The sequence below is a fragment of the Pseudorasbora parva genome, chromosome 19 (genome assembly GCF_024679245.1).
Source record: "Pseudorasbora parva isolate DD20220531a chromosome 19, ASM2467924v1, whole genome shotgun sequence".
Taxonomy (NCBI): domain Eukaryota; kingdom Metazoa; phylum Chordata; class Actinopteri; order Cypriniformes; family Gobionidae; genus Pseudorasbora; species Pseudorasbora parva.
In genome coordinates this window covers 33023013-33044868 of record NC_090190.1, presented here as the reverse complement: position 1 = coordinate 33044868, position 21856 = coordinate 33023013, and the positions used below count along the sequence as shown (strand labels likewise).

The window sequence follows — 21856 nt, the reverse complement described above, 5'->3', positions numbered from 1 at the left end:
ACATCTGTGCCAGAATGGCCTCATTCTACCTTATTGCATATTGTACAACTCAGCCTAGTTTTTCATTATCAAGTCCACAATGCTTGATGTTCCTTGACATGCTGATGGCTTGAGTTCATTTTGTTTCAAAGATCGACACTCAATGTAGCCACACTATATTAAAGCAGACAGAGAAGGCTTTTAACACTGTTCAAAAGTTTGGAAAGAAATTAATAGTTTTATTGCAAGAATACAATACATTTTATCAAAAGTAATGATAAGTAAAGATATAAGTAATCAGATAAATACTGTTCTTTTGAAATTCATATTCATTAGAAGGGTATTACAGTTTCCAAAAATATTAAGCAGCACAACTTTTTTTTTAACATTGATAATAATAAGAAGTATCTCTCAAGCAGCAGATCAGCATACTTGAGGGATTTCTGAAGGATCATGTGACTGAAGACTGGAATAATGATACAGAAAATGTAGTTTTACATCACAGGAATAAATTACATGAATGTCATTTTCAACTGAAAGAATATTCTATATATAAAATTGAATATTACAGCTTTTGTATGCATTTTCTTCAAAAACGTGTATATATGTATATATATATATATATATATATATATATATATATCAGAAGAAAGTCTCATAAAAAGATGAAAATTGCTTGTCTGATCAGACTTTTACAGATGTAACAATCCGTTTCATAATCGCTTTAGAATCTTGACTAAGGTTGATCGTTGAGTTTAAATCTGTTTGTCTTTCTCTTAGGTCTGTAAATGGAGTGTACCGTATTGGTCTGTTTGCTCTGAAAGACATCAACAGTGGAACAGAACTGACGTATGACTACAACTTCCACTCCTTCAACACGGAAGAACAGGTATGTTAAAAGAGTTCAGTCACCCAGATCCTGCATGTCAGGAACATGCCTGTCTGAAGCATGTACATACACATGAACACGCAGCTGTGTTTTGTAGCGGATGCTTATACTTCATTGATCCAGATCGCTGGTGCTGATTCAGTCACTCACAACCACCTGATTATTCTATGTGTATATATATATATATATACATAACATACATACATTCACCATATTGCCAAAAGTTTTGGGACGCCTGCTTTTAATTTGAATGACATCCCATTCTTTATCCATAGGGTTTAATATGTTCAAATTTTCTGGGAAGGCTTTCCACAAGGTTTAGGAGTGTGTTTATGGGAATTTTTGACCATTCTTCTAGAAGCCTATTTGTGAGATCTGGCATTGATGTTGGACCTTGCTTTGTGCACTGGTGTTCAGTCATGTTGGAACAGGAAGGGGCCATGGCCAAACTGTTCCCACAAAGTTGGGAGCATGAAATTGTCCAAAATGTCTTGGTATGCTGAAGCATTAAGAGTTCACTGGAACTAAGCACTGAAAAACAGCCCCACACCATAATCCCCCTCCACCAAACTTTACACTTGGCACAATGCAGTCAGGCAAGTACCGTTCTCCTGGCAACCGCCAAACCCAGACTTGTCCATCGGATTGCCAGACAGAGGTGTGATTCATCACTCCAGAGGACACGTCTCCACTGCTCTAGAGTCCATTGGTGGCGTGCTTTACACCACTGCATCTGACACTTTGCATTGCACTTAGTGGTGTAAGGCTTAGATGTAGCTGCTCTGCCATGGAAACCCATTCCATGTTGGTCTCTTTGCACCGTTCTTGAGCTAATCTGAAGGCCACACAATATTTAGAGGGCTGTAGCTATTGACTCTGTAGAAAGTTGCTGTTGTTCCCAGTTGCTTTCACTGTGTTATAATACCACTAAAAGTTGACCGTGGAATATTAAGTAGTGAGGAAATTACACCAATAAACTTATTGCACAAGTGGCAGCCTATCAATGTACCACTCTTGAATTCACTGAGCTCCTGAGAGCGACCCATTCTTTTACAAATGTTTGTATAAGCGTCTGCATGCCTAGGTGCTTGATTTCATACACCTGTGGCCATGGAAGGGATTGGAACCCCTTAACTAATTGGTTGATTTGGAGGGGTGTCCCAATACTTTTGGCAATATATATATATATATATATATATATATATATATATATATATATATATATATATATATATATATATATATATATATATATATAAATGCATTATGGCAGTTCTGCGTTCTTCATAATGTAATTTAAAACGCATTATAATATTGGCAGATTCCTTGTTACATCTGAAATTGATAATTTGTCATGTGATTTAAGGCATTATATTTTCTAAAGGTGTGACAAGTTTTATAATATATCATAAATATGGTTAGTTATTCATGAGTCCATACAATGCATTACAAGTAGTGCTGCAACGACGCGTCGACGTCATCGATGACGTCGACTACGGAAATACGTCGACGTTCGTGAAATGCGTCGACGCGTCGTGTCAGACGTTCATCTCGCGTAATGTTGGCTTCTGCTCCTGGTTCTATCACAAAAACCTAGACCGCGAATATCAAAAGTATGGGAATACTTTAAACAGAGGCCAAACAGTGTTTCCCACACATAGACTAATTTGTGGCGGACTGCCACATAATCAATAACGGCCGCCACATTCGTCATTCATTCATTTTTACGCTATTTAAAAGACGTACGCATATTCGTTTAGCTGCATTTCCTTAAGTTCTCTCTCCGCCCTTTTGCGCGTCTACTCACTCACACACACACACACACGCGTTGCATTCGACCGTAAACAAGTTTTATTGCATTTTGGCGCATTTAGTATGACATAGCTTTTAAAACCAGAGCAGTTGAATAACAAGCGACAAGCAGTTGAATAACAAACGACAAGCAAGGCTGAGTTGCGACAAGCCTTCATCACGCGGCAGCGCGCGGTCACGGCGCTCATATAATTCTAAACAAACCAGCGCGGTGTCAATCAATATAGACCAGTGTTTCCCAACCGGGATCCCGAGCAAAAGTTGCGGGGACGCACTTACACTTCGGTTCATCTCGCATCTGATGACGCATCTTTAATATGGGTTGTTACTTGAAAATAATGCTGTATGTATGTTTCTGTCGATGGATACACGTGCTGACTCCTCAGGTAGGTACACTACAACAACAGCGATAATAAAAGAAAAACGTGGGCAAAACGGTCTCTCTTTGTAAACTTTATAAAACGCATGCGAGTGCTGCTGTACGTCCGAATATGAGCAGTCATTTTCACCGTCATCACCCCCGTGTAGCCAGGAGACTCGAATGAGAAGATCTGTCTTTGTGCATTCGTCCCAAAGCGCACAAATATTGAGTTATCTTTCAAATCCTGTGCTTAAACGGACAAACTCACAAAAAGTATGTCAAAATGTCATAGCCTACTCTATATGCCTTAAGTGAACTTACAGAAAATACGACGACTATCCGTGGGTCTTAAAGGGGCAGTAGCATTCACTGCTGTCTGTTTAATGTCAAACAAAAGATAAAGACATCACTCACTGCTCCTGACTGAATAGCTTTTGTAAGTTTAATAAGGATTATTTTTTAATTTTAAACAGTTAAATGTGTGGTTATTTTACTTTTGATTACTTAATTCCATTTCTCTACCTAAAAACTAATGTTAGACCTACCTGAAAATCCTGAAAAGCATTGTTTATTTTATTCTCATCTTTGCTCAATAGTATTTATTTGTGCTGCTGCTTCTATTTAAGTTATCTGTTCTTATTTTCTTTATTTTCATTTGACAGTAGTCCTTTTTCCCCTGAACATAGCAAATACCGAACTGTACTGAAACGTGAACCTAAAACCGTGATACAAAGTGAACCGTGAGCAGTCTGTACTGTTACACCTCTAGCGTAACTTATGCGAGGGGGTGCCACAGAATTTTGAAAAATTTCAAAGGGTAAAAAAATTAATCGTTAGATTAGTCGACTAATCGAAAAAATAATCGTTAGATTAGTCGACAGAAAAAATAATCGTTAGTTGCAGCTCTAATTACAAGGCATAATTAATGTATAAAAAATAATTTTATAATGTATTATATATAGGCTTTAAGTAAAGTGGTACCTTTATTTTTGTAAGCTTTTTTATTAGTTTATTATTATTTTACATTAATGAGGTTGAAACAGTGTTTGCTAGTGAATTGGACTACATTTTTTTCTTGCTTGCCAAATGATAATGTTTCTCTTCTCTTGTTGCTATGCAGCAAGTCTGCATGTGTGGCTCAGAGCGTTGCCGTGGCATCATTGGCGGTAAGAGCCAGCGAATCAATGGGCTGCCTGCGAAAGGGGGCGGATCAGGGGGCGGAGTCCGAAGGCTTGGGAGACTGAAAGAGAAACGCAAGTCCAAACACTCACTGAAGAAGCGGGTATGAGTTCATAAAAAAATGACGCATTACTATTGGCTGCAACAGCTAATAGTCCTTAGACAATACTCTTTTTTTCTCTCTTCGACCTAAGGAGGAAGAGTCCAGTGACAGCAGCAAGTTTTACCAGCACCTTTTAATGAAGCCCATGTCAAACAGAGAGAGGTACACACTTTTTAATTTTAATTTCTGGGTGGCTGGTTTTAAGGGGACCATATTTTGCAATTCTAATGTATTGATGTTTTTGTACCAACTAAGTTTTAGTGATTTTTGTGTTTTTGTAATTATTTTGTTATTAATGTGTTTGTGTTTTTATTAGTTTTTATTTTATTTGAAATACTTCTATATTAATATTCTGTAATTTTGTGGCCTATGTTATAATTGCCTACTTTCTCATAGTAAAGACCCAGACATCCCCCAATGGTTTCTTGTTTATTTCAGGAACTTTGTGCTAAAACATCGAGTGTTCCTTCTGCGGAATTGGGAGAAGATGCGGGATAAACAGGAACTTCTGAAGCGAGAGGGAGAGAGAGAGCGGGAGAGGGAGAACAGCGGCTTGTCTCTTTACACACGCTGGGGAGGAGTCATCCGCGATGACGGCAACATCAAGTCAGGTGTGTGAATAATATGCATGTCAGTTGACTAATATTATGCATACAAGTTTGTCATTTACTCCTTTGATCATTCAGACTATAAGCAAATGTTGATTAGCATGTTTATCATTGCTCATTCCTTCTTTCCAGATGTATTTCTGACTCAGTTCTCAGCGCTGCAGACGTCACGCTCTGTGCGCACACGCAGACTTGCGGCAGCCGAGGAGAACACAGAAGTTACACGCACTGCACGCCTGGCACACATCTTCAAAGAGATCTGTGACATGATCACAAGCTACAAGGGTAAACAGACTAATTCTTACACACATAATCTATGGTATTGATCTTATTGTTGGCAGTCACTTTAATGAACCAAAGTAAAATCGAGGTGTAATGTAGTTATACTTTGAGTTCGACATACATTTCACATCACTAGTTTCTCAGTTTGCTCTGATGGAAATCTCATTTTAAATTGTTTAGTTATGAAAAATTCAATTAGTAAGGTAATGTGATTCTGCAAAAGGCTTTGCTTTAGATTTAATCTAGAATGTTGAGTCTTGTTTCAATTTAATCTTTGCATTTTTGTTTTATTGCTTCAGTGTCATGAGACTTGTTTGCACATAATCAGTTGTTTTTTTGTACTTTGAAGATTCATCTGGTCAGACCCTTGCTGCTCCACTGCTTAACCTGCCTTCGAGGAAGAGGTGAGAACAATATTATATTCTTTGTACAGATTATTTTTTTACAACATAAATATGTACTTTTTAGTTATTTGGTGCAGTTAATGGTCCTGCCGAGGCCAAAGTCCCTGATATACTTCAAACGAAATCGAAGAACGAACTGGTGTGACATCTCGAACAAAATCAGGCAAAAACAAACTGAAACAGCTTGCCGAAGCGAATGTTTTGGAAAAGATTGCTTTGGCTGGTAAACACGTTCCTACTACCATTGGTCCGTGGTGATGATGTAGTAAGTGTGCTCTGAGGTTCCGCCTTCTTTGATGTGGACATTTTTTCAGGTTCATTTCTTCTGTTCAGTTTAAGGTCAGATTTCAAAAGTAAAAGCATGAATACAGGAAATCCATTTAATAGTAGAAAAGTTGAATTGTGATTCTACTTGAAAGATACACTTGCACTTCTATTTTTAAAAGAATATAGCTGCTTGCTTTAAAGCAATAAATTGTATAAAGTGGTATATAAATAAATATGACATAATTTAACTGACAAATTGCAGAGCTCGTGCAAACATACACATCGCTATTATCCGATGCCTTCTTAACTGCTGTTTTCTAACATCAGTTAAACATTTATTGTGTTGTTGAAAGGAAAGCGTACAGCACATATTTACATATTAATCTAAAAACCACTCTCAGCAGTGTTTGTGGCATTGGTATGTTCACTAACAGTATACCGCAGCTTAAGCATTTCAAAGAAACAAGAACTTTGCTATGTGTATATCGGGGCCTTTAGGCTATGTTCACACTGTCAAATTATTGACTCTGTAAATTGCAACTGTTCATATTAGATTTGTTTTCCTGTGGCGCGCTTTCCTTTTCCAGAATATCTGCATTGGTTTCTATAGCAATGACGTAGCTTTGCTAGTAGGGATGTTACAGATTAATCGATGATTGTTTAATTGTCGATAAACCATTTAATTGATCAAACGTATCGGCTATCGATTAAGCAGTATCATGCGCATGCATGCTGCTCAACTGCGAAACATGGAGCAGACACAAGGAAATGGAAGTGAGCGCACTGGAGTTATGTTTGTGACCATTTTTCAACTAGAGTACAACTAGTTACACCTTCTTCATGACATTTAAACGACGATTGATCATGAAAATGTTTGTAATTTGACATCCCTAGTTAGGCATACTCCAAAAATTACAACAGCAACATATGGGGGTTTGCAATACAGATGTTGTCTAATTTACAACATGACGATATGCAGCCACCGCGCTGGAGTGTTGCGTTTTATGAGGCAGCGGCAGAAATCTAGGAGTCTCCAAAGGTCTTCATTATATTGTAATTTTCTGCTCAACCCGCACTCAAGCAGCGACTTTCAGCAGGTGTCCGTTAACAACGTCTGACATGTTTGCGTTTTACGTAAACATGTGAAATCCAATTAGAGCAGAAACAGATTTCCAGAAATTTGAATAGGATTTCAAACCACATATGAGTGTAGGTTTGCTAAGTATGATCGGATTCCAATCAGATATGCACAAAAACGGGATTTAGACTGACAGTCAGTACACAGCCTTAGTTGTCAGAGACCTGCAGATATGGTTCTTATGATGGTCTGATGCATTATTAACTGCAGTGAGAACCGTTTTAAGATGTGTGTTAAGGTCACTATAACGTCATCATCTTTCATGGCAAAACTTTTTATACTGTGCTTACATGTGTCTACAGAAACACACAGTACTATGAGAAGGTCACCGATCCACTAGATCTCAGTACCATAGAGAAGCAGATCCTCACTGGACACTACAAAACCGTTGAGGCATTTGATGCGGACATGCTCAAAGTGTTTCGCAATGCTGAGGTGAGTCACTCTTCTCAGGATCTTTTCTTACTCACAAATAGGATTATAGTAATCTATAATGTAAATCATTTTGATATAATTATAACGAATGATAATGCAAATAATTAAAATGAATAAAATCATTGTAATTTTTTATAAGTACTCCTCAAGTATAATGAATAAATAAGTTATTTGGACAAATGGGTTGTAAGGAGCTCATTAAAAAACAAAAACATTTTAAGTAATATAAAGAAATAAAATAAAGTAATAGAAGGATATGATATGATGATGACTGTATGCATGTTATTTTGCACAGTTGATTGGGCACGTAGAAAACAGTACTTCAGTACTTTCCTTAATCTCTTTATTATTCTCATTCTCAACAGAAATATTATGGCCGGAAGTCTGCTGTAGGTCGTGATGTGTGCCGGCTGCGGAAGGCATACTACGGTGCGCGTCATGAGGCTGCTGTCCAGATTGATGAGATTGTGGGCGAGACGGCTAGTGAGGCCGACAGCTCTGATTCGCTGGAGAGAGACCACGCCCACCATCACCATGATGGAGGGGGTAGCCACGACAAAGACGATGATGTGATCCGCTGCATCTGTGGCATGTACAAGGACGAGGGGCTCATGATCCAGTGTGAGAAATGCATGGTATGTGCTCATACTCATTATTAGGGATTAATACAAACCCCTTAATATTTATATTAAAATTTAGTTTGCAACTCATCCCACACCATTTGTGCTACATGATCGATATGGTCATGAATGATACCTCAAATTATTCGACTTGAGGAGAGCTGTGCTATTACTTATTAAAGTGTTCAAACCATAGACTGTAAAAAAATATGGACGTAGTGTCCATGACGTCACTCATAGGATTCTGAAGAGCCGGTCTGAAGCTGTGCTATTACTTATTAAAGTTTTCAAACCATAGACTGTAAAAAAATATGGACGTAGTGTCCATTACGTCACTCATAGGATTCTGAATCCCGGATAACAGAAAATGGGCAAAGAGGCGGGACGTGGTTCTGCTGCCTTCTGGAGCCTGTCCCTAGTGACCAGTTGAAGGAATTGCAGTTTAAGTTACTTCCGTATTGGCTTCAACAAAACTGTGGGAGGTTGCTGCTTGGTTCAAACTAAAGATTTTCACCTGGTAGACTGTAAAATTGACAAGTAGTGACTAGATGCCATCTGCGAGTAGGACTTGAATATCATAGAGACTTCATAGAAGTAGAGTCTTTTAACTTGTCATAGTAAGCAATGACCTAGCAGCACTGTCCTAGCAACCATCTAAACACTGTACCAACTGCATAGCAACCCTAAATACCACACAGAACACCTTAGCAACACCCTGACAATCACCAACAACCTATTACCTGCATAGAAACACACTAAATACTTCTCAGAACACCTTAACAACACCCTACCAACTTCATAGCAACACCCTAAATACTACACAGAACACCTTAGCAACACCCTGACAATCACCAACAACCTATTACCTGCATAGAAACACACTAAATACCTCTCAGAACACCTTAACAACACCCTACCAACTGCATAGCAACACCCTAAATACTTCACAGAACACCTTAGCAACACCCTGACAATCACCAACAACCTATTACCTGCATAGAAACACACTAAATACCATTCAGATCACCCTAGCAACACAGTGGCAACCACCTACAATAACCTAGCACCTTACAACATTTCCACAGTCAATTTTGCACAGGCAAACTCACTCATTTTTCTCAGAAAATGTACAAATCTTTCTTTCTTTTAAATTTTTTAGTCTACATGCATGTTATGTAGACAGGTAGACCAGTTGTTTTCTATTGGGAAAAAATATTCTAATATCATTGTTATTTTAATATTATGATGAATGTAGGTTTTAACATGATGTAGCCTCAGACTTGACTGCTATTTTATGTACAATTTTGTTACTTTCTGCTGTCCATTGCTGTTTTTACTGGAAAGCACCTTGTGCTCTTTTTGGCTGTTGTAAGGCACTATATAAATAAAATTTGATTTGATTATTTATATACCATATAGTAATTAATATTTTGGCTTTTATATTTCAAGTTTAGTTTAAGTTTTAGTAATTGTGTTATGTGATTTTGTTATTTGTATTAGTTTTTAATATATCTGTTTAGCTATATTTTTATTATTTTAGTTTTAGTACTTCAATCTAAACTTATTTATTTAATCTAGTTGCAAAGACAACATTTATAATTTACAATACCTGTCAACATTTTGGAAACATGCATGATTTTGAAAGAAGTCTCTTATGCTCACCAAGGTTACATTTATTTAATCAAAAATGCAGTATTACAAATATTACAATTTAAAATATTTTTTTATTTTAATAAAAAAATAGTTTTCGATTTATTTCTGTGATAGTAAAGCTGAGCATCATTATCCAGTCTTCAGTGTCATATGATCCTTCAGAAATCATTCTAATATGCTAATTTTGTGCTCAAGAAATATTTATTATTATTATCAATGCTAAAACAGTTTTTGCTGCTTAACACTTTTGTGTAAACAATGATACCATTCAAACAGAAATGAATACTTGTATTCATTTTATTCATTATTGTTTTATTCAGTTCTTCATTTAAATTGGTCAAAAGTGACAGTGAAGACACAATCTTACAACAGATAATGTTACAACAGATTTCGTTCAAAAACATTAAAAAGTACAGTATCTGTCAAAAGTTTGACTACATTTTTTAAATCTACTTTTTATTTTATTTTATTTAAACTTTATTTTAATGACCAAAAAAAGAGTACAGTAACAACTATAGGCTATTATTCATATTATTCATGTAATGTGATGTGTATTGATTTGAAAGCATCTGTAACTGGGAGAAGTGTAGATAACATATATGTTCTGTGTTTCTGTCTGTCAGGTGTGGCAGCACTGTGACTGTATGCGCTTGGAGGCCGATGTGGAGCATTATCTCTGTGAGCAGTGTGACCCTCGTCCGGTGGACAGGGTATGTGACCTTTCAGTCTGTGTAACCTTACAATTCATTCTTCCTCTCTGACTGTGTTTAGAATGGCCATATGCTCTCTTATCAAAACATTTTAAAGGTCACTTCAAGATTAAGATCTCTTCTGTCATTCAGGAAGTTCTGAAAGGGTTTTTATTTGTCTTGTATGCGTTTCCTGTCATTGCTCCAACAGGAGGTCCCAATGGTGCCCCAACCCAGCTACGCCCAATCAGGATCCATCTATTATATATGCCTGCTGCGCGATGACTTACTGTTGCATCAGGGTACGTGCGTGTGTGTTTTTTTTCTGACATGAAATTCTAGGCTACTGTTCAAATGTTGGAACAGTATTATATTAAAAAAACAGATATTAATAATTGTATTCACACGGGACATTAAAAAGACATTTCAAATAAATGCCGTTCTTTTGAACTTTTTATTCATCAAAGAATCCTGATTTTTTAAAATGATTTTTCCATCTGGTTTTCAACATAATTCTGAAGAATCAGGTTGCACTGGAGTAATTGCCACATCAAAGCAATAAATTACATTTTAAAGTATATTCAAATTAGAAAACAGCTCTTTTAAATTGTAATATTTTTTCACAATATTTATGTTTTTACTGTATTTTTGTATCAAATAAATGCAGCCTTGGTGGGCATTAGAGACTTTATTTAAAAAATGTTTACATTTTATAGACACGAACAATAGCGTATATCATACAAATGGGTTGAAATTATGTTCTGTCTGGATTTCATATGTTTAAGCGTATTATAGATGTATTTATATTTGCATGTGTCTGTTGCAGGTGACTGTGTGTATCTCATGCGGGACAGCAGACGCACACAAGAAGGCCAGCCGGTGCGTCAATCATACCGCCTCCTGTCTCATATCAACAGAGACAAACTGGACATCTTCCGTATCGAGAAGCTCTGGAAAAATGAAAAGTGAGATTTACCACACTCCCGCTATTGAAAACTTTCTGATTCAGTTCTTTATTTGGACTCTTGATTCAGAACTAAGCATTGACCTCCCATTTGGCCCTGGAACAACATCCAAACAGAGGAGACAGAATGATAAGATCGTTGTTCAGGTTAAGGTAAGGCTTGAACAACATTCTTATCATCCTGTCATTTGCTTCTGGTTGTAAAGGTAGGATTGTTTGACTCATGTCGTCCTTGACAAAGATCCTGTCATCCGTGCTTGTGACAGACATTAATCAACAGAATCAAAGATGTTAAATGTGATCTGGACTCTCTTTCTCTTTCTGTAGAGGTGAAAGGTTTGCCTTTGGTCATCACTATTTCCGTCCCCATGAAACACACCACTCTCCTTCCCGCCGCTTCTATCATAACGAGTTGTTCAGAGTGCCTCTCTATGAGATCATACCACTGGAGGCCGTGGTGGGGATGTGCTGTGTGTTGGACCTGTATACTTACTGCAAGGGTGAGACGTTCACACGTACAACCGTTTTACATAAATCAACCGTAAGATTCAAGAAACGTACTGAACCAGATGTCTCGTGCTGAAATCCCCATACTCTCTGCATGCTAATGGCTGTTTCTCTTGCTAATGGATTCAGGTCGTCCGAAAGGGGTAAAGGAACAGGACGTTTACATCTGCGACTACCGGCTGGATAAGTCGGCACATCTGTTCTACAAGATCCACCGCAACCGGTACCCGGTGTGCACCAAGCCCTACGCTTTCAACCACTTCCCCAAAAGATTGACGCCGAAGAGGGACTTCTCTGTGAGTAGTGGAGGGGGGTGAAATGTTTAAGAAAGAAATAAGAAGGATGTTTTAGGGCCATTATGCTTTTTTGAATATTACCTTACATGTAGGGCTATCTCAATTATAATATTTGTCTGACGATTAATTGGCATAATAATGACGGTTATGCTGATTAATTGCTAGTGTTGAGGGCTTTTTTTTTTTACGATTATGGCGATTAATTGTCTGTTTTAGGGCTTTGTAATACTTCATGTAATGTGCTTCATTTATTAAAGGGTTAGTTCACCCATAAATGAAAAATAAGACCTCCGTTCATCTTCAGAACACAGTTTAAGATATTTTATATTTTAGTCCCAGAGCATATGCAGTCAATGCACACTATACTGTCCATGTCCAGAAAGGGAATAAAAACATCATCAAAGCAGTCCATTTGTGACATCAGTTGGTTAATTCGAATCTCTTGAAGCATCGAAAATACATTTTGGTCCAAAAATATCAAAAACTAATTTCAACAATTCATCAGAATTGTCCTCTCTTCCGTGTTCCTCCAAAAAGATTCAAACGGTATGAATCGGTCAATGCTGTGGGTCGCCAATGTCATGCGATTTCAGCAGTTCGGCGGTTTGACGCGATCCGAAATGCTGAAATCACACGACATTGGCGACCCGAATCATTGATCGATTCACACCGTTTGAATCTTTTTGAATGAACGTGGAAGAAAAGACAATTCTGAATAAATTCATAGTTTTTTATATTTTTGGACCAAAATGTATTTTTGATGCTTCAAGAGATTCTAATTAACCAACAGATGTCTCATATGGACTACTTTAATGATGTTTTTATTCCCTTTCTGGACATGGACATGCTGGATATGCTCTGTGACTAAAATATAAAATATCTTAAACTGTGTTCTGAAGATGAACGGAGGTCTTACGGGTGTGGAACGACATTAGAGTGAGTCATTAATGACATCAATTTTTCATTTTTGGGTGAACTAACCCTTTAATTGTGATAAATTTAATCCTTTGTAAGTTTTTTTTTTTTTTGGTGTAAGATTACAGTTAACACCTTTTAAATATTAAAGTAATTTAAACTCAGTAAAAAAACTGAAACAAACACAACAGAATGGCCAATCGCAAAAAAGGCCATAACATGTATCATTCACATACAGAATGAACTAATGGTCAGATTTGTATTTGTTAACAGAAATCCACTAAATACACACTATAGAGAAATTCTACAAATTAATAAAACTATATAAGCATAAGCTATGACAAAAAAATATGAAACTAAATGAGATCTAATTCAGCAGCAAAAAGTAATTGAAAAATTATTATAAAAACAAATGATGAATAAATTACTATTTATATTATAAAATACATCCAAGTATGATTTAACAATTAATTTTATTATTTGTATTTATATGAATGTAAAGAATGATATACACAAAGTATATCAGATTAAAAGGTGCAATTTCTTTAAATGTATCGGGCAACTTTTTAATGGGGCAACAAAACATGACAGATACTACAGAATAAGATTAGCTTTTTTAACTTTTCTTTTTTTTTGCTGTTGAAATTTGGCCTGGCCATTTCTTCCACATATTCACCTATAAATTACTTTATGGCCAATGTTTTGTTTTATAGGTAATTATTATTATAATTTTTTTTTACAGTTTTACAGTAAAACAGTTTAACGGTAGATGGAAAGTAACATTATACATTTTAATAATATTGTTATTGTGTTTTAGGGTGGTAAATTTAAATAATTGTTAAATGTTATTTTGGTCAGAAATTATTTATATTTTTATAGTTTTACAGGGAAAATTATGTTATTAATAAATATTATTAATAATATTTTAATATTGTTTTAATGTTATATTATGTTACACTATATTACAAAAAAGTTTTTTTTAGTTTGCAATTTAACTTGGACATTTCTTTCTGAGAGTAACCTGTAAATGTTTTTCTAATATAATATTATAGTAAATATAATATTTTATTCATATTTGTACTGTTTTAGATCAGAAGTGGCATTATGGACGGCCTGTTAATTTGATTACATTGTATCTGTATTTCCCCCACCTAATTCATGACTCTTTAAATCTAAACTTGTTTTAGTAGGCAAGGTGCTTCCATTGTATTTCATGAATTTATCTCTGTCTACAGCCTCACTATGTTCCGGACAACTACAAGAGGAACGGCGGCCGTTCTGCCTGGAAGAGTGAGCGGCCCAAAGGTGCATCAAACTGCGATGAAGACCCCTCTCCCAGCGCATCATGTGACCGGCTGTCTGCTGGCTTTTCGAGAGATGGGGACGAGGGTGGAGTTAGAGTGGTGGAGGGAGACATGGAGACCTCTACGGAGGACTCCAGCACCCCTGTTCCCCAGCAATCCACATCGCAGGAAAGGAGGACAGGTGGGGAGGAGGAAGACGTGGAGGAAGAAGAGGAAGGTGAGGAGAGGGGAGAGAGGAGAGACATGGATGAGGGCTCCCGGGAAAGGGGAGGAGAAGGAGGAGGAGGGCGGGAGGTGTTGGACGCCCCATGCCCATCCTCGCTCTCCTCTTCACCTCTTCATCCATCAATCCTGGGAAGGAGGGAAGCACAGAGAGAGCGATTGAACAAGATTCTGCTCGATCTGCTGCATCGGGCGCCCAGCAAGAATGGTAAGACTGAGAATATTTATTTTTAAACGCAAGGCTTTAATTATATCACATCATTATCTTAATATCTAACATCTTAAAATCTAAATATGAATATCTCAATATCTAATTTAATTCTTCCCTTCACAAATATTTTAATTTGATTATGTTGTAAAATTATTTTACATTGTTGTTGACGTCATTTTTGTTATTATTCAGTATCATACATTTCTTTTGAAAGGAAAGAGAGATTTCTTTGAAAGGACTTTTTTATTTTATCCATGAATGTTATTATGGGCAATCATTTATTTCTATTTAGTATTTGTTTATATTAATAATATATTAGTTTCAACGTTTAATATAGCTATATTACATTATACGACAAAATATGCATTGTCTATTTTTTTAGATTGAAATTTGACCTGGATATCTCTTTGAGATTACATTTTTTGATGGGAAATATATATATATATATATATATATATATATATATATATATATATATATATATATATATATATATATATATATATATATATATATATATATATATATATATTATATATATATATATATATATATATATATATATATATATATATATATATATATATATATATATATATATTTATATATGTGTATATATAAATATACACACACATTATATATGTGTGTGTGTGTAATGTCCACATACACAGATCAGGCATAAAATTATGACCTAATATTGCATTGGTCCCCCTTTTGCTGCCAAAACAGCAAAACATTTTGTTTTATGGCAGGGCCACAGCCACCAGGGAATACTGTTTCCGTGAAAGGGTGTACATGGTCTGCAACACTATGGCGTTATTTCCCTGTCAAATGTCGAGAGCGCATTATTGTAGCGCGAAAGTACATTAATATAGTGCGCGAGCGCGAATCTCTCCGCTCGCGCGCGGAATATAATGCGCGAGCGCAAATCTCTCTCTGCTCGCACTCGGAATGTAATGTGCGAGCGCGAATCTCCCTGCTCGTGCGCGAGAACTCTGCGTGCGCTCTCAGATACGCTGCTCTTGTTAGAATTTTTTGTCTGGGCTCACTCAGAGAATATGCCTGCACTTAAAACGTGTCCAAAGCAATCGCGAATCTCTCCTCTTCGCTTAAACTAAGCCTGTATGTGCACAGACTGTGTTCCGTGCGCTCGCAAGAAGAGAAATACTCTTCTTTACGATTTCGTTCTCTTTGCTCTTGGCATAAACGGCAACAACCAATCAGAAATAGGCTTCAACGACTGACCAATGAAAACGTGACATCGTACATGAAATCTTATATTGAACCCCACATGGAATCAGAATCACTTGAGTTGACTTCAATAAAGATGAGTGAGATGGATCCGCAGTATAGACGATATTTTTGTTTTTATGTAAAATAGGCCTAGGTCAAAAATATCTTAGAAATGTCTGGGAAGAGGGCGATTGGATTATTTTACATATTAACCTAGACTGTCTACTCTAGCCTATATGCACAGCCACTTTGTTCACACTACAGGTGCCATGCCCATTTGAAAGTGAGATTTTTGAGCCAAATGGATTTAAATGCAGATTCCAAAAGGTAAAAATAATTAAAATCTGTACAAAATGCCCCCTAATAGATATAACATAAGAATTATAATGTAATAATAGATAAGTGGGCAAAATGCCCCAGTAAAATCGTTGTATCTAACTGCATCAAACAGAAATGCAACAGAATAAAACTAATTAAAAATACTGACTACTAAATTAATGAAATCCATTTTGTTGGGAAAATGTTACTGCAATTTGTGAGTTAAGTTACCTTTCACCGCAAAAGTTGGCATACATTTCTAAATAATCCACTGGCAGTGGCGGAACTAGACTTTTATTCATGGGGTGGCCAAGGCTGCTTTAGGGGGTCCAGAGACCGTGAATATCATGTGTTATACTTATTTGTTTTCATTGTTTTGACCAATGTAACATTAAATATGTAACAATAAATAAGCACCCACAACAGTAAATTTCAGTGAAATTTCACAATTCTCAGCCTAATAATATAAATGTAAAACATTATTGAATACAAGTGAACAGTTGAAGTTGCAGGACACAGTGATTCAGGTACAGAAATTAAATAATCAAACATAATAACATTGCATAATCGTTTTAAGTGCAGGCATATTCTCTGAGTGAGCCCAGACAAAAAATTCTAACAAGAGCAGCGTATCTGAGAGCGCACGCAGAGTTCTCGCGCACGAGCAGGGAGATTCGCGCTCGCACATTACATTCCGCTCGCGAGCAGAGAGAGATTTGCGCTCGCGCATTATATTCCGCGCGCGAGCAGAGAGATTCGCGCTCGCGCACTATATTAATGTACTTTCGCGCTACAATAATGCGCTCTCGACATTTGACAGGGAAATAACGCCATACAACACTGCCTAGTTCGGTGGTACATGTCAAAGTAACGTCCACATGGATGGCAGGACCCATCACACTGCCTCCACCAGCTTGCCATCTTTCCATAGTGCATCCTGGTGCCATGTGGTCCGCACATGCACCCGGCCATCCATGTGATGTAAAAGAAAACGTGATTTATCAGACCAGGCCACCTTGTTCCATTCCTTTGTGGTCCAGTTCTGATGTTCACGTGTTGGCACTTTTTGGCAGTGGACAGGGGTCAGCATGGGCACCCTGACAGGTCTGCGGCTATGCAGCCCCATACAACAAACTGTGATGCAGTTTGTAATTGTACTGATTTTTATTATTAGGGGTTCAAGCACAAAGTGCTGAAACTGTGAAACTGACACTGTGTATTCTGACACGTTTTTATCAGAAGCAGCATTAACTTCTTGAGCAATTTTAAGCTACAGTAGTTTGTTTGGTTGATCGGACCACACGTGGCAGCCTTTGCTCCCCACGTGCATCAATGAGCCGTGGCCACCTATGACCCTGTCGCTGGTTCACCACTGGTCCTTCCTTGGATCACTTTTGATAGATATAGATACTGACCACCGCAGACTGGGAACACTCCTCAAGAGCTGCAGTTTTGGAGATGTTCCAAACCGACCCAGTCGTCTAGCCATCACAATTTGGCCCTTATTAAATTTGGTTAACCTTACGCTTGCACTTTTTTCCAGCTTCTTACACATCAACTTTGAGGACAAAATTTTCACTTGCTGCCTAATATATCCCATCCACTAACAGGTGACGTGATGAAGAGATAATCAGTGTTACCTATCAGTGGTCATTATATATACACAATATTTCCCGTCAAAACATGTAAAAATATGAATAAAATAATACATTATTGACCATTGTATAAATATAAAATATTACTGTTTTAATATTTAATATAACTATATTTTGTTCTGATTAATTGAAAAAAAAAAAAAATCTCAAGAACTGACTCAAAGAACTGAGGCTTGTTTATATGCATAAAAAAACTATTTTTACTTTTTAGACATCAGAAGCCCCGCACTGCAATAAATCTAATGAAAGTTTGAAGAATTTCTTTGTCTCCTTTACAGCGATAGATGTGACGTATCTTCTCGAGGAAGGCTCGGGACGCCGCCTCCGCAGACGGACGCTTGGACTGAGCGAATTTATTTGCAGGAAGTAACGCTGACAACACTCTCTGCTGAGCACCCTTGCAGAGCAGCAAGAGAATAATGGATATCGAGGAGCAGAGGTGGACTACACCTTAAAAAAAAAGAGGGGAAATGGAGGTGGGAGGCGACATGTTCATATTTATATCTTGCAGGAACTACAAGAGAGACCAGCCCGAGCTTTGTGCACTAAGGACACGCAATTTGCTGCGAGTCGTCAACCTTGATGCATTTCAAAAGTACAAGTGTCACATAGGAAAGTTGAAACTGAAGAAAAGCGCCTTTAAACTCAAATTGTCATGGATGAACTACGACTTCACCAGTCAAACGTCTCCCATGACTAAGTTGTTAAGCAAGCACGTGGTACTAAATTTGGCCTTCGTTTCGGCTGCAAGTAGAAAAACGGGAGACCGGTGCCACCTTGTGGTCTACTGTGGCAATGACTTGAGTCCGACCAAGATAGAGCAGAACGAGGCAAAAAATAAAACGGAAATAGGAGCGACATAGGAGGTGCAGTGTAGCGCACACACACTGCCCGTAGACTGAGAAGAGAGTGAGAAAGGAGAGAGCTGAGAAAGAACGTTGGCTAACTGCACTTTTAACAACACGGACATCATTCGCTCCCGGAGATGTACGGATAAGACACACTAACATTCACACAGTATTGATGAATGCTGTATGATAAAGCAAAACAAATAAGTATATTATCTTCTTTTTTTTGTTTTTTGTTTGTTATACTGTAATTACATTAGGAATGGAGCACGACGGGGGTATCCATGTTTGTGAGTTCGGGACTTCGGGACTGGGCTGGAATGTTTCGCTTCTGTTATCGTGGGCATTGTGATTGGTTCGAGTGGGTGCCAGCCCCGCCCCCTTTTAAAAAAAGTATTTAATTCACCAGCTCAAAAAAACAAAACAAAATCTAGCAGTGGAGGCACGCTGGCTTTATATATATATAACGCCTTAGAATGCCATGATCTTGAGCGGTTTTTGTTTATGGTAGTGTGTGAGATTCTTTACGGTGTTTGTGAGTGTGTGTGTGTGTGTGAGAGAGAGAGAGCCCATACTGATAATATAAATACGAAAGAGGAAACAACTAAGGGCTTGACAGCAGTTAACAAACAGTTAAATTCATGAATTCACAAGAACTTATTGTATCATGTGATGTCATATTTTTTGTGCTTTGTAGGGCGGGTGGGATGGGGTCGGGTCAAGGTTTTAGTATTGTCATTTTCTTTGAATTTTTCTTTGAATTTTTTAATGGCCTTTCAGGTTGCCATGGAGAATGTTTATAAAAAAAATCATGAGATTGTTTCGCCCTTAAAGCATCAGCTATGACAGATAAGTATTTCAAACCCCTTAGATGGATCGACTCGGAAAACAACAACAATGAAAACTGACAAACGAAAGGAAAGGAAGTTGTATAGTGCCAAGCTATGTATATATACAGATGGGAAAAATGTGAGAAATGTCTCCAAAAGCAATATCTTGATAATGAATTTTGTGTATTGTATTGTACAGGATTCAGCCCTATATGTATTATTATTGTTATTATTATTATTATCATTCTTATACGATTTGTATCGACAAAACGGTCACATGTAACTTTACGAGAAGTAGACGAGAAAGTGGCAGACATTACAATTAATAATCTCTAGAAATCTCCGTAAACAATAAACCGCCTGAAACCTTGTTACCCAAACACATGAATTTAGCGCATTACGAGAGGGAGGATCGTCAGATGGACTTTGTCGAAGGGGACACCGCAGTGACCCCCAGACCTGGCACCCGTCACTGTAATAATTAATATGAACATTATTATAATTATTAATATTATTATTATTACTTTTTGAGGAGAAAAAGATATAATGTTCCTCGTTTTTTTGCTGCAAAGTGTTGAACACTAAAAAAACAAACCAACATAAAAATGTAAAATGATATTTTGGCAGAAAAAGAAACTGTCAACCCGATATCATGTTCTTAGTCTCCTTTTGATTTTTTTTTTTGTTGATTTTTGATTTTTTTTTTTCAAATGAGAAAAGATTGTTCTGTTTTTTTGTGATAGCGGTCATAAATATAATGCTTGTATTTCTTGTATTTGTGTGTTTTTGTGTGATTTGTTTAGTTATTTTTAGACAATCACAAAATAAGATGCAAGCATTGTATATGGACAGACTGGCAGGCATTTTGTGATGTTGTGTACAGTTTGTCGAAACTTCTTCCACTCTGGTTCAAAGTTTGTAATTATAAAGTCATGAAGATGCTGTTGGTTTTTACTTTTTTGTTTTATATTCTATTTGTTTTGTTTGTTTGTTTGTTTTTTAATAAAAAGCACTACATTATTGTGAATATACTTGCCTGTTGCTCATACATTTAGCAGAGAATCTGTGATGCAGTTCTTTACTAGGTCATAACCATTATTACTCCAGGTATACAGACAAATCGTATTTTAATTGTATGGACAGTCAATACATCTTCAAATAAAGTGAATTTTAACTATTGCGTAGCACATTGAAATTGTGTACTATCATTTGAACTACCAAATACATTTGCAAAGAAAACACTAAATAAATAAATACATTGTATTTTAATGCTGTCTAATTTAATGAATGCCAGACATAACTGATGTTTTCTCTTATTTTGACATTGATGCATTTACTGATTTCTGAAACCATCACTAGAATGTTATTAACATGTGTACCTTTTTTATTTTCTCTTTATTTTACACTTTGTAGTTTATAAAGATTACAGCAGAGATTAGCTTATATTTGAGAAATATTACTACTGTGTCCTGACAGAAGAAATATATTATTTTGTAAAATATACCTCTTTTATAAAGCTTCATAACTGTCCCTACGTTTTGTCAGCAATGCCAAAAATGTTTGAAAACATTTATTAAATCAATTTAGTATGTAGGTCATCTTTTCCTATGACATCTGTACACATGAGATATGTATTCATTAATTTAATTCAATAGATGGAGCCGGCATTCTGTTTTAAACCATCCTGCAGTCTCTGCTAGATAAATTTTTTATTATTTGTCATGATATCTGGGGTTTATCTAGAGTAGTTTATTTTTAGTCTTCATAGTCATAGACATGTAGGTTTCATATTCGACCGCGCCAGACACGTCGGCGCGTCTGCCATCTTGGAACGGTCATTTACATTCAGAGTACAACATTGCGCAGCTTCTGGTTGGAAAAAAACACCCGAGATTTAAATTCCCACAGAAACGGGATATTTTACTGGCAAGAATTTGTTAGTTTGTGTTTTTATATGTATTTACCCAATATTACATGGTTTTAAGCCATTAGCTGACGCCGCTTTTTTTGTATTGTGTTTTCGTTTATCAAAATAATCTGCTGAAGTCTATTGCAGATATAGATAGTTCTATGTTCATGGACCGTCCCAATATGGCAGACTGCTTACGGTCCATAGAAACAGCCGCTAATGGGA

The 21856-nt window shown here is 36.8% G+C and overlaps 1 protein-coding gene across 2 annotated transcripts in view; it reads left to right on the top strand.

Moving 5' to 3' along the window:
* The window catches only part of ash1l (ash1 (absent, small, or homeotic)-like (Drosophila)), a 40856-nt gene extending 19939 nt beyond the window's left edge, over nucleotides 1-20917 (top strand). For both annotated transcript variants that reach the window (XM_067425882.1, XM_067425883.1), the window contains exons 13-27: nucleotides 760-868; nucleotides 4162-4323; nucleotides 4415-4485; nucleotides 4762-4934; nucleotides 5064-5216; nucleotides 5563-5617; nucleotides 7325-7457; nucleotides 7823-8092; nucleotides 10354-10440; nucleotides 10631-10721; nucleotides 11246-11384; nucleotides 11711-11883; nucleotides 12020-12186; nucleotides 14337-14835; nucleotides 18323-20917. In XM_067425882.1, the coding sequence (XP_067281983.1) occupies nucleotides 760-868; nucleotides 4162-4323; nucleotides 4415-4485; nucleotides 4762-4934; nucleotides 5064-5216; nucleotides 5563-5617; nucleotides 7325-7457; nucleotides 7823-8092; nucleotides 10354-10440; nucleotides 10631-10721; nucleotides 11246-11384; nucleotides 11711-11883; nucleotides 12020-12186; nucleotides 14337-14835; nucleotides 18323-18414 (2374 nt within the window). In that variant the 3' untranslated portion in view covers nucleotides 18415-20917. The remainder of the gene's footprint in view (nucleotides 1-759; nucleotides 869-4161; nucleotides 4324-4414; nucleotides 4486-4761; nucleotides 4935-5063; nucleotides 5217-5562; nucleotides 5618-7324; nucleotides 7458-7822; nucleotides 8093-10353; nucleotides 10441-10630; nucleotides 10722-11245; nucleotides 11385-11710; nucleotides 11884-12019; nucleotides 12187-14336; nucleotides 14836-18322) is intronic.
* Nucleotides 20918-21856: the final 939 nt, after the last annotated feature.